This window comes from Orycteropus afer, unplaced genomic scaffold, assembly GCF_000298275.1.
Source record: "Orycteropus afer afer isolate SDZICR_OR568_19922 unplaced genomic scaffold, OryAfe1.0 scaffold00074, whole genome shotgun sequence".
In the NCBI taxonomy this organism is placed as follows: Eukaryota; Metazoa; Chordata; class Mammalia; order Tubulidentata; family Orycteropodidae; genus Orycteropus; species Orycteropus afer.
The window spans coordinates 7,946,046-7,957,991 of NW_006921661.1; the positions used below are offsets into that span (position 1 = coordinate 7,946,046).

Genomic DNA, 11,946 nt, shown 5'->3' on the forward strand with positions numbered 1-11,946 from the left:
ACCAGCGGTCAGAGAGAGTTCTGCCTCTAGGAGGCCTCCTTTTGAGTCTGGCAGGGTGGTCAAACTAGCCAATCATAGCATCAGAACTCTAAGCACCTGAGAGAAAGTGGGCACCTCCCAGAACATTGTATTGTGCCACACCCAACAGAAATACTCCACGTGGATAACATTTACAATCGAGCTCCTCAGTTGCTCATTCCACCACTGAGTTTACAATGACTTATGGGTAGAAAAGCCATACTAAGTAATTTACTACACTGCATAAATATATCAGTGTGATATATACATACAATGGAATATTTCTCAGCCAGTAAGAGAAATGAACTCTTTATACATGCTACAATGTGGATGGAGCTTGAAGACATTATGCTATGTAAAAGTAACAGGCAAATGCATAGAGACCAGTGTTTGTTAGTGGTTACTGGGGGTGGGAGGGAGAGGAAAAAGGGGTACTGCTTATGGAGTACTGGCTTTTTAGTTTATGGTGATCAAACAATCACATTGATAATTGTAGACTTGTACAGCTGATTATTGTGATTGTTATCAGTAAATTGTATACCTGTCAAAATTTGAATTGGCAGAAGTTGGATGATAGATATGTACAACCTCAAGGGATGTGCTTCCTTGGTTTGGAGATTAAGAGTTATGGTTTCATGGGACATTAAGGATTATGGTTTCATGGGACAGCCCAGTTAATTAGTGGCCTAATGCATTTAGTGCTGCTGTTCTACCTCCTAGTTCATTGCAAATAACTGGGGTCTTAAGAGCTTATAAGTGGTTATCCAGGACACAACAGTTGATGTTTATAGGCCAGGAGCAACAGAGGAGGAAGGAGAGTCAGGAATAGGAGAAATGGAATGTGTGGCTAATTGCCTCCATGAATGACTTCCTCCTTTGCCATAAGACCAGAAGAACCAGATGGTACCTGACTACCATTAATGAAAATTTTTATCAAAAGATTCCATAGCAGAATTCTGATCAAAAGGGGGAAGATGCAGAATAGAATTATAAATTCTCATAGAGTCCAACTTTTCTGGAGCTTGGATGAAGCTCTTAACTATTGCCCTGAGATAACTTTAAACCTTAAATCAAAACTATCCCCTGAAGTCTTCTTAAAACCAAACAGTGGTTTAACTTAACTAGTAAAGAATGTCTGCTTTGATCATGTGCCCTTTCAAGATCTATCTATATGGGATCAAATTGACAACAGCAACTCAAAAGATTGGATGGGACACTTAGGCACCAGTGAGTTTATGTTAATGGGAGAGTAACAACTCAGAAATGGAAGGTGAGAATGGTTACACAACTAGAAGAATGTAATCAGTGTCACTGAATTATGCATATAGAAATTCTTAAATTGATGTATGTTCTGCTGTATATGTTCTCAAAAACAATAACGAAAAACAAATGATTTAAAAAGATAATCTTGTTAAAATCTGTGTATTGGAGAGGGTTGAATTTTATAGTCAGTCTTAACTCCACCACAGAAGCTGTGTGATGTTAGGCATGTTCCTTAACCTCTCTGAAATATTCTTGTAAAAACAGGAATAATAATGACTACTTTGCAGAGATATATAAGAACTATTGTTTTTGTTCTTGGATGCTGTACATCATGGTATATTATTTAATATGGCCCTTCTAGTGATTCTTTGTGATTCCCACTAACTGATTGGATAGGATTATGTAGATAAGGTGTTTGTTGCCCACAAAGGGGATTGGATAGTGTCTTAGGCTGGGTTTTCTAGAGAAGCAAAACCAGTGAAGCTTGTGTGCATGTGTGTGTGTGTGTATGTGTATGTATATGTGTATGTATGTATAAATAACTCAAACTCACTTCTATCTAATCGATTTGACTCATAGTGACTCCTTGGGTTTCTGAGGCGGTATGTCTACAGAAGTAGATTGCCCAGTCTTCCTTCCAAGGAGTGGCTGGTGGGTTTGAATTGCTAGCCTTCTGGTTAGCAGTCAAATGCCTTAGGCACTATGCCACCAGAGCTCCTGTATATATACATAGAGAGATTGATTTATGTCAAGGAATTGGCTCATGGGGTTGTAGAAGCTGGCAAGGTCCAACTCCATGGGTCAGATGTAAAGCTGGAAGCTTCTACTCACTCACATAGCTTCAGGGCTTGATGAACCCAAGATCACTGGGTAAGATGGCAGGCTGCGGGCTCATAGTCTGCAGAGGTTAACAGATACCAAGATTAGCAAGCACTAGGCCACTGGTTCAAGCCCAAGGAATCAGAGGTCAGATGATGATGAGCCAGGTTCAGGATCCAGATCAAGCAAAAAGTGAGACAGCTTTACCAAGAAGTCCATATATGTTAGAAGTAGGCCATCCCTCTGAGGAAACTGCCTTTGAACTGACTGGCTGCTCATAGCAGATCTCATTATGGAGGTGATTACTTTATATCAGGTCTCATCATGGGGGATGAATTAATCATAACTGCCAAACCACTGAGAATCATGGCCAGCCATGTTGACACACAACCCTAACCATCACTGATAGCTTGCTAATAATGTAAATAAGATACATGGCAGGGTAAAACCCTGTAAATAAGTTGTGTGGTACCTTAAGGGGATTGGTCAGTTTTGCCATCTTCCCAGGTTTAAAAGAGGGCCAATTCCAGAGCAGAAAGGGGACCTCACGACCATGAAGAAAGAAGAGCCAGGAGTGGAGTGTGTCCTTTGGACTTGGGGTCCCTGCTCTGGGAACCTAGATCCGTGAGACAGAAAGACCTGTGATACTGGAGAAATGGGTAAGAAGTGGTGGCACCAGAGGCAGCAGACCTAGGAGACTGGCCTAGACAGCGTGGTGGCCCACAGAGTGAGAGAACTTGATTGCCTTTGGGCAGGAGGCTTGCTGGTGAAGTGGGTGCCTCCAGGCCTAGCGGTAGAGCTAGGCTTGCTGATATAGCTCCAGCTGAGTGCCTTTGGGCCAAGGCTTACTGGTGGAGTAGGATGCCTCCAGCACTTACCAGCAGATGAAGAGCTCTGGACACTTATCAGCAGAGCTAAAAGAGCTTTGTAACATTTGCCCAAGCAGGGAAGAGGCCAGGCTGCCCCAAGAGGCCCCTTGGGGGGCCTGAGGACAAGCGAGAGGCCTGCCTGCAGCATAGGTGAGAAGAGTCTGTCCTGATTATTAAAGAACTGAATTCTGAGTCTTTCCTCATCCTGATTTAATCTGTTACTTCCCTGATAAACCCCATAACAGTGAGTATGGTCTATGAGTTCTGGGTAGCCATTGCAATGAAATATTGAAGCCAGCTGAGAAATAGAGAGCACTGTAAGAGGGATAGCTGTGTCAGAATTGGTGAAAAGGTTGGAGAGAGGAGGTATGTCTGACCTTCACCTCATAGGAATCAGCCTTGGGCTGTTGATGTTGATAATGATCCTCTTCCCACCTTGTGACGTTAGAAGGATATCAGACAACAGCTCCATTTTTACATGCATCTTTTGTAAATGCAGACATTCACATTTTTACCAACATCTGCTGCCATTTTTACATGCCATTGAGTCAATTCCAACCCTGTGTACGACAGAACAAAACAATGCCCAGTCCTGCACCATCCTTAACATCCTTGGTATGTTTAAGCCCATTGTTGTAGCCCATGTGTCAGTCTTTTTTGTTATGATGCTCTGCTTTACCAATCATGGTGTCTTTCTTCAGGGACTAAAAAAAAACTCACTGCCATCAAGTCAATCCTGACTCCTAGTGACCCCCATTGGGTTTCCAAGGTGGCAAATCATTATGGAAGTAGACTGACCCATTTTCCTTCCAGAACGGCTGATGGGTTTGAACCGACAACCTTTCTGATTAGCAGGCAAAAGCCTTAGACACTAGGCCACCAGAGGTCCTTTCTCCAGGAACTAATCCCTCCTAATAACATAGGATTAGACAGGGTTTAAAGCAATCCCTAATACACAGTACATGTTTAATAAGTAGAAACTGTTGTCACTGAAAATGTTCTTTCTTACTTGGTTTTTGATGCGTTTATGTGTTTCTTCATCCTTAATTCCCATTTGAACCCTAAACTGACTGCCATTAAAATAGTATATATATTTCTTACCGTCTTTGTTTTTTTTCTTTTGCAGGCAACAATTGGCATTGACTTTTTATCAAAAACAATGTACTTGGAAGATCGAACAGTGAGTAGTTTTTTTTTTTTTAGTGTGCAATTTTCTACAGCACTCAGGGTCAAAAACTGATCACAGCTTTAATCGGTGGTTATCATCACAAGAAGTACTTAGCAAAGTTACCAAACAAATTTTGTCTTCTTGATTTGGAAAAGTGATAATACATAGAGTAAACAGATAATGAAAAGAGATTTTCCCTGAAGAAAGTAGAGCTGCTAAAGACCTTTCTAATGCAACTCTTCAGGAAGATTTCTCTTGAATATCTAATACAATTTGTGAACTGTGTAAGACTTTCTTTGCCAGAATACAATGTGTACTAATAGAGACTATGAGTGGAAAGAAGTATCTTCTATTTGTTTGATTTTTGTCTTCCATCCTTTGGAATGTTCTCCTTAAATATAATGTAATTTTTGTCCTGTCCTTTGAGAAATGACTAGTCTACTGTGCATTGAAAATTACACATAGTATCTTAGGACCTGTACCCAAGAAACATTGTCTTGTCTCATAAATGTGTGAGTTTTGTTCTTTTGGATGTTTTCTTTTATGTTTTACTATATGGCATCCATTTTTTTAAATTTGAAAGCTTGAAAACTACTTTATAGTAAGAGAACTTGGTAACTTGTTTTCAGGCTTTTTTCCTCCTAACATAAATATGAGAAAGTAAGGAATTACTTCATGTAGAGTTATAAAAAGATATTTTTCTTTTTTGTGAGGTTATAGAATGTTCCATACATAGAGGGTTGCTGTGAGTCATAATCGATTTGATGGCAATAGGTATAAAATGTTCTGGGGAGAAAGCTATGTATGTGGGGACATAAGAAAATAGCCAGAGACCCAATTTCAAAGTGTTCTTGACCTAGTAGGAAGGGGATACATTTTAGCTTTAGAAAGGCTTTCAGAGAAGCATTAGTTCCTTTACTCTGATAGCCTGTCTGCTCAGTTGACATTTACTTTCATTTTTCTCTTATTCTCACAATTTGAACATCAACAGAGTCTATTTTTGCCATCCAAAAGGCATAGAGATTTAAAGAGAGGTTATAGGAAGGAAAAAATGGAGGCTATATTTTTGATGCTGTGAAATCTTTCCCAGTACTATTTTTTAGTCATGTACCTACCAAGCAAGCAAAATTTTTAGATTTCTTTTGGAAAAGAAAAGTTTTGTGTTATTTTCATTTCTTACACCTCTTCAGCCAATTGCATGAATCTCCTTCTACTCCCCACCCCCTTCCTCTTCTCTTTTTAAAAACATGGTTTCTTTTTTCTTTCTAGTATTTGGTTTTTTTTTTTTTTTTTATTTATTTTTTCCCATCCCACAGATCAGGCTGCAGCTGTGGGATACTGCGGGTCAGGAACGTTTCCGTAGCCTCATTCCCAGTTACATCCGTGACTCTGCTGCAGCAGTAGTAGTTTACGATATCACAAGTAGGTATTTTGCAACGGTTGACCTCTCTTATTTTTCTTGCTTGTTTGACTGATTTTGTTGTTAGGTACGATTGCAATTATGGGACACAGCAGGTCAAGAGCGATTCAGGAGCTTGATTCCTAGCTACATTCGTGACTCCACTGTGGCAGTTGTTGTTTATGATATCACAAGTGAGTGGGGGGAATTATGCATTTTTGATCTTCTTAACCTTTAGCTTAGCTGCATGCATGTTCTTGTCTTGTGCTTGTTTTCTATACTGGCATGTAAAAATGAGTTTTATCATAGCAAATCTTATCACAGACCAGCCAGGTCAGAAATACTTACTTTGGTATTTGTGCCAATATGCTATATTTCTACTGTTAGATTATTTTCTCCCAGAAATTTTCCTTCAAGTCCAATTATGAATCCTCCTTGAGGCTTTTTAGTATCTTGTTATCACAAGCTGTACCTTGATTATAGTAGGAGGAATGTCTCCTTTTTTTCATTTAACTTGATCTCAGATTTTTTTAAATAAAACAACCTGTTTTTAAGCCTCTTGCCAAGTTTCCCAGATCCTCCAAGGCCTCTCTTGAGGCATTAAAAGCTTCCACTAGCCAACTTTTCTCTGCTTTCCCCTTCTTGCTATCCTCTCCCTATAGAGGAAGACAGAAAAGATAATGTATAGTTGTCTGTTAATCATTTTCATTTGAATTATATCTGGATTCTGTGAATAAGACTGATTTACTTTTCTGCTAAGAAATTATGCTTTCATTTCTCACCTTGAAAAAATAAAAAATGAGAGACCGTGTAAGTAATGATTTTTCTTTTTCTTTTCTTGAAGACTGAATAATGCCTTTGGTATTTAAAGTGACTAAATTTTCCATGGAGCCTTGGTGACCGACAGTAAAATGCTGTGTGATTGAAATTACCTGTAAATAGGCTTATGGCATACACTATGTAATATTAAGCATTATCCTCATATATAGTACTCCATAATTTATAGGAAAACCAGGATAGTACAGCTTTCAGGATTTTAAAAATAAAGAAACTGTTGATTTGAGCTACTGATATGATCACTATACATTTTTGTATAACTGCTCAATCAGAAGTTATACCTACTTAACAATAATTGCCATGGCAGATTTAGAAGTTTGTCATTCAGAAACGCTTTTTTCTAGATAGGGGCTATATGCAATCTTTTCTTGCAGCTTCACTTTAGGGTGCTGCTTGTTTAAAAAATACATATATGTTCATTATTGTGCATTGACACCTTTTGCAGCTTTAAAATGTTTGTGCTTACTTTATCTAAAGCAAGTGAAACCTGGGGTACTTTTCTTTAAAATTATGCAAATATGGTTAAAATAATATTAGCAAATTGTTTTCTTTAGCACCTGTAAAAAGTGTTGAAGTATTCAGAATCCAACATTAAAAAAGATGGATTTTGTTGCAGGTGATTGTGATGCATTAAACTAATGAACTTCAAGTTAAAGTGATCACAAACTAAGTAAGCAGTGCAAACAGTGGTATTGAACAGCTATTTAAAGTCTTTACAAAATTTCTGGATATGTTGGGACTTATTGGCTGACATACTTTTGGAGATGCTTTCTTTGTCATGTTTGGTATGTGTAAGTGATCAAATAAGCATTTTGGCAATGTGACACCATATTATCTGCCAGAGCTGTCCTTATGTTTTAAAATAATTTTTTTTCAAATATATATTATGTTGCATTCATTTGGTCATATCTAAAACTTTAAAAACTGCTATAAAAAGAACCTTGAGAATTTTTTTTCTTGCTATTATTTAGATCACTGACAGTTAAAATCAGATAAAATGGAGTTAACGTTGCAGGCACATTAAAAGTGGGGTTCTAATGTGCCAGCCCCCTTCCAGCTTCCAGGGCTGTCTTTTGGCTGTTGACTCCATCACTTGGGGAGGCATTTGCAATAGCACTAATCTCTCTGTCCACCCTTCTATACCAGATGTTAACTCATTCCAGCAAACTACAAAATGGATTGATGATGTCAGAACAGAAAGAGGAAGTGATGTTATCATCATGCTAGTAGGAAATAAAACAGATCTTGCTGACAAGAGGTATGGAGTGATTTGTATGTATGAAATGATTGATTTCTATATTAAGCAGCCTGTTATTTTTTTTTATCACTGAAGAATTATTTTGAATGGAAACATATTTAATCCTTAAATTTACACTCCCCCTTTTTGTTCAGTGAGGAGCTCTGGTGGCATAGTGCCTAAGGCATTTGATTGCTAACCAGAAGGCTGGCAGTTCAAACCCACCAGCCACTCCTTGGAAGGAAGATTGGGCAGTATACTTCTGTAGAGATACCACCTTGGAAACCCAAGAAGGGATTGCTCCAAGTCGAATTGACTCAGTGGCAGTGAATTTGTTTTTTTTTTTTTTTTCCTTCAGCAAGAAAATCTCAAATATAAATATTAAACCTAGTCCTAAAAGGAAAATGAGTTTTATTTTGTATAAACCCATTTGTAAGCAACTTTAGTGCAAGATTGTTTATACAAGAAGCTGATAGATATTTTATGTTTTGGGAGATTTATAAGCATGAGCAGTATTTTTTAATTAAAGAGCAAAACATCTTACAAAAAAAATCTTATCTTTAAAAATTCTTTATAATGTGTAAATGTACAGTCTTTTCTTGGTAGTCTTCTTGTAAGTATTCATTATAATTCAGTCAAGTGGGTTTTTTTTTTTCCTCGTATTGTTGAGCCAAACTCTGTAGTTGGACTGAATAGCTTGATTGTGATACCTTAGTCAAATTAGAAACCGATATTCAAGTCACAGGGTGTAAAATGTATTAACATTCACTGTAGAACCCATGATTTGAGTATCTGCTTTCAAAAGTGTTCTTGAGTGATCTATTGGATATTAGCTGTTATTTTTTTTTCTGCTTTAAATAGTCTTGACAATTCTGCTTACTAGCAGGCACTTTTACTATTATTTGTTTATTCATGAGTTGGATATTGAGATTCAGGTAATCAACTTGTGCTGTTAAATTAAAATGTTGCCAAAAAAATCCATTGTATTTAAAGGTTTGTAAAGATATTAAGCCCTTTTCTTCTGGTGGTGCCTCAATTGGAATTGGTAGTTACAAAAAAGTCTTCATTAATTTAAGAGTAAATTCAAAGGATTACCCTATCTTTGCTTTATCAGAATCTTCTTTGGATATACATTGCTTTATGAGAATCTCTTTTGGATATAAATTGCCATAATAAAAATTCTCATTTTATTTATTGCCAATGTGAGAATTTGATGGTCATAGTGATATATTTATTCATTATAGTACAGATTCCTTATGTTCCTTTTTTAAATAGAAAAATTGTACATCTAAATCTTTCCCTTTTAGTAGCTAGAGTCATCTACCCATACCACCCACTGCCATCAAGTTGATTCTAATTGATAGTGACATAACCAAAAACCCACTGCCATTGAGTATTCTGATTCATAGAGACCCCCCATTGGATTTCCGAGGCAGTAAATCCTTATGGATGTAAATTGCCCTGTCTTCCTTCCATGGAGTGACTGCTGGGTTTGACCTGCTAACCTTCTGGTTAGCAGGCAAATTCCTTAAGCGCTGTGCCACCAGACCTCCTTCATAGTGACCAAAGAAGGGCCTATTAACTATTCCTTCATTGACTAATATTTCAATTAAGTATACAAATGCTAGATACTTACATAAATCATATTTACAATAATTTTTCTTTATTTTAATATTTGTTCATTGCTTTGGATTAACATTTTTCATAGTAATTTTTGCTAGACTATCAGTCCTTGGCTATTAACATTTAAAAAGATTTGAGCCTTGATCATGTCACTGAAATAATTTTCAAATGCATGAAGTTTTTAAATGTTAAAAAACAAACCATAAAAGCATTAAAAGAAGCTTTGATAGTGAATAGCTTTTTGTAAGCATGTCATGAAACCTTGAAACTATAAAAGCAAAAAAATGGTTAAGTTTAAATACATAAATACAAGATCTTATCCACTATTAGATTAACTAAGATTTAGAGGATTGATAATACACAATATCATCAAGAGTTGGGATAAACAAAAACTCTCCTACACTGAAAATGTAATTAACACAATTTTTGGGGTTTTTGACAATATCAAAATTTTAAGTGTTCACTGTCTTAGTACTGTTCCAATAATTTATTGCACACTACCCACAGAAGTGTAAAAAGATGAATATACAAGAATGTTTGTTACAACATTATTACTAAATAATGCTAAAAGAATAAAATGAATCTAAATGCCCATAAGTAGCATATTAGAATATTTAAACACTTAATTTATGAATGAAGTACTTTGAAGTCACTAAGAAGAACAAGAGTGATTTGTTGATGACTAACACATGAAGCTAAGTACTTGATGAGTGTATATACCATGATTTCCTTTCTGGTTTTTTTTTTTTTAAAAAAAAGGTAGATACTGGGCAATCTATTTCTGTAGTGATACTGCCTCAGAACCCCAAGGGAGGGGTCACTATGAGTTGGATCCAATTTGATGGCAGTGAGTTTGGCTTTTTTTTTTTTGCATATTTATTTACAAATCTAGATAAGAATAAATGAAACTTACTTTATTTCTCTTTGGAAAGGGGTAGGATTATGGAGGACTTTCATTGCTTGCTGGTAAGGATAATTCTTTTTAAAATTTTATTACTTTTGCTTAAAAACCACTGGATAATAGAAGAAATGAAAATTGAAACAAATTCCTAGAATCAAAAAGGAATTAAAAAAATAAAAAATAAATGAAAGAGTAAAACCTACAATACTTTTGTGACATAACAAAAGCAGTGCTTTGCTCAATAAAAAATAAACACATCATAAAACAAGAAACAAGAAAGGGCCAAAACCAACACCTTAATTTTATAACTCCAAGAGTTGGGAAAAGAGCAGCAAATAAAAGCGCATGATAACCAGAAGAAAGAAAACAATAAAAAGATTAGAGATGAAATAGTATAACAGTAGAAAGAATCAGCAAGACTAGAAGTTGGTTCTTCAAAAGGATTAATAAAATTAACACACCACTGGCAGATTTAACAAAGGAAAAGGAGAAGATGCAAATCATAAGAATAAGAGTTAAATGGATGACATCACAACAGAAACAACTGAAATAAAAATTACAACAGAATACTATAAAGAACTGTACTGCAAAAAATTTGAAAATCTAGAAGAAATAGACTAATTTCTAGAAGCATACATCCTTCCCAAATTAACACAATCTGAGGTAGAAATTTGAACAGACTCATCACACAAGAAGGAATTCAACAGGGTATTAAAAAAAACTCCCAACAACAACAAATAAAGCCTTGCCCAGACAGCTTCACTGGTGAATTCTGTCAGCCATTCAGAGAAGAGCTGATACCAGTTCCTCTCAAACTATTCCAGAATGTAGAAAAGGATGGAAGACACCCAAATTCATTCTACGAAGCAAGTGTAACCTGTTACCAAAACCAGGCAAAGGCGCCACTATAAAAGAAAATTCTAGACCAATATGCCTCATAAAGATAGATGTAAAATTCTCAACCTAATCCTAGCCAATAGAATCTAACAACATAATAAAAAATAATAATACCTTATGACATAGTGGGATTCATACCAAGTATGCAAGGATGGTTCAAAGTTAGAAAAACAACATAGTCCACCATATAAATAAAACAAAAGTCACATGATCATCTTAATTGAGGCAGAAAGGCATTTGACAAAATCCAATACCCATTCCTAATTAAAAATATTAAGCAAAATAGGAATAGAAGAAGGTAAATTCCTCAACATAATTAAGGACAGATACACAAAAACAGCCGCAGGGATCCAGGTGAGGAGAGGAACTCAGGCATGCCCAAAGCAGCAGTGCAGGAGAGCAGGAAAAAGGGGATTAAAAGCCAGGAACCCTGACAGAGAAGCAGTCCCTGCAGGGATCCAGGTGAGGAGAGGGAAATCAGGCACACCCAAAGCAGCAGGGTGGGAGAGCAGTAGAAAGGGGATTAAAAGCCAGGAACCCGGATGGAGGAGCAGTCACCCACAGGGATCCAGGTGAGGAGCGGGAACTCAGTCATGCCCAAAACATCAGGGTGGGAGAGCGGGAGAAAGGGGATTAAAAAGCCCAGGAATCCGGACAGAGGAGAAGTCAGCCACAGAGACCCAGGGAAGGGTGGTACGAGAGGTTTCCAACAGGGAGACAAACTTTGTCTGTCAGTTTGTCCTGCCATGGTGACGTGTTGATGTGAGTTTTGAGGCTGAGCCACTGGTGTTTGAAACCCAGCGGGATGCACATGGTGCACAGGTATCAGCCCAGCTTACAGACCGAGAAAGACTAGGAAGAAGGAGGAGGCCGTCCACTTCTCAAAGAATTGGCCAGGGAAAACCTTATGAATAG

General features: G+C 37.0%; 1 protein-coding gene across 1 annotated transcript in view; it reads left to right on the plus strand.

Moving 5' to 3' along the window:
• Window positions 1-11,946, plus strand: part of RAB6A (RAB6A, member RAS oncogene family) — an 88,666-nt gene that overhangs the window by 49,800 nt on the left and 26,920 nt on the right. The window contains exons 3-5 of the mRNA XM_007940954.2: window positions 4,096-4,149; window positions 5,454-5,559; window positions 7,520-7,631. Of these exons, the coding sequence (XP_007939145.1) occupies window positions 4,096-4,149; window positions 5,454-5,559; window positions 7,520-7,631 (272 nt within the window). The remainder of the gene's footprint in view (window positions 1-4,095; window positions 4,150-5,453; window positions 5,560-7,519; window positions 7,632-11,946) is intronic.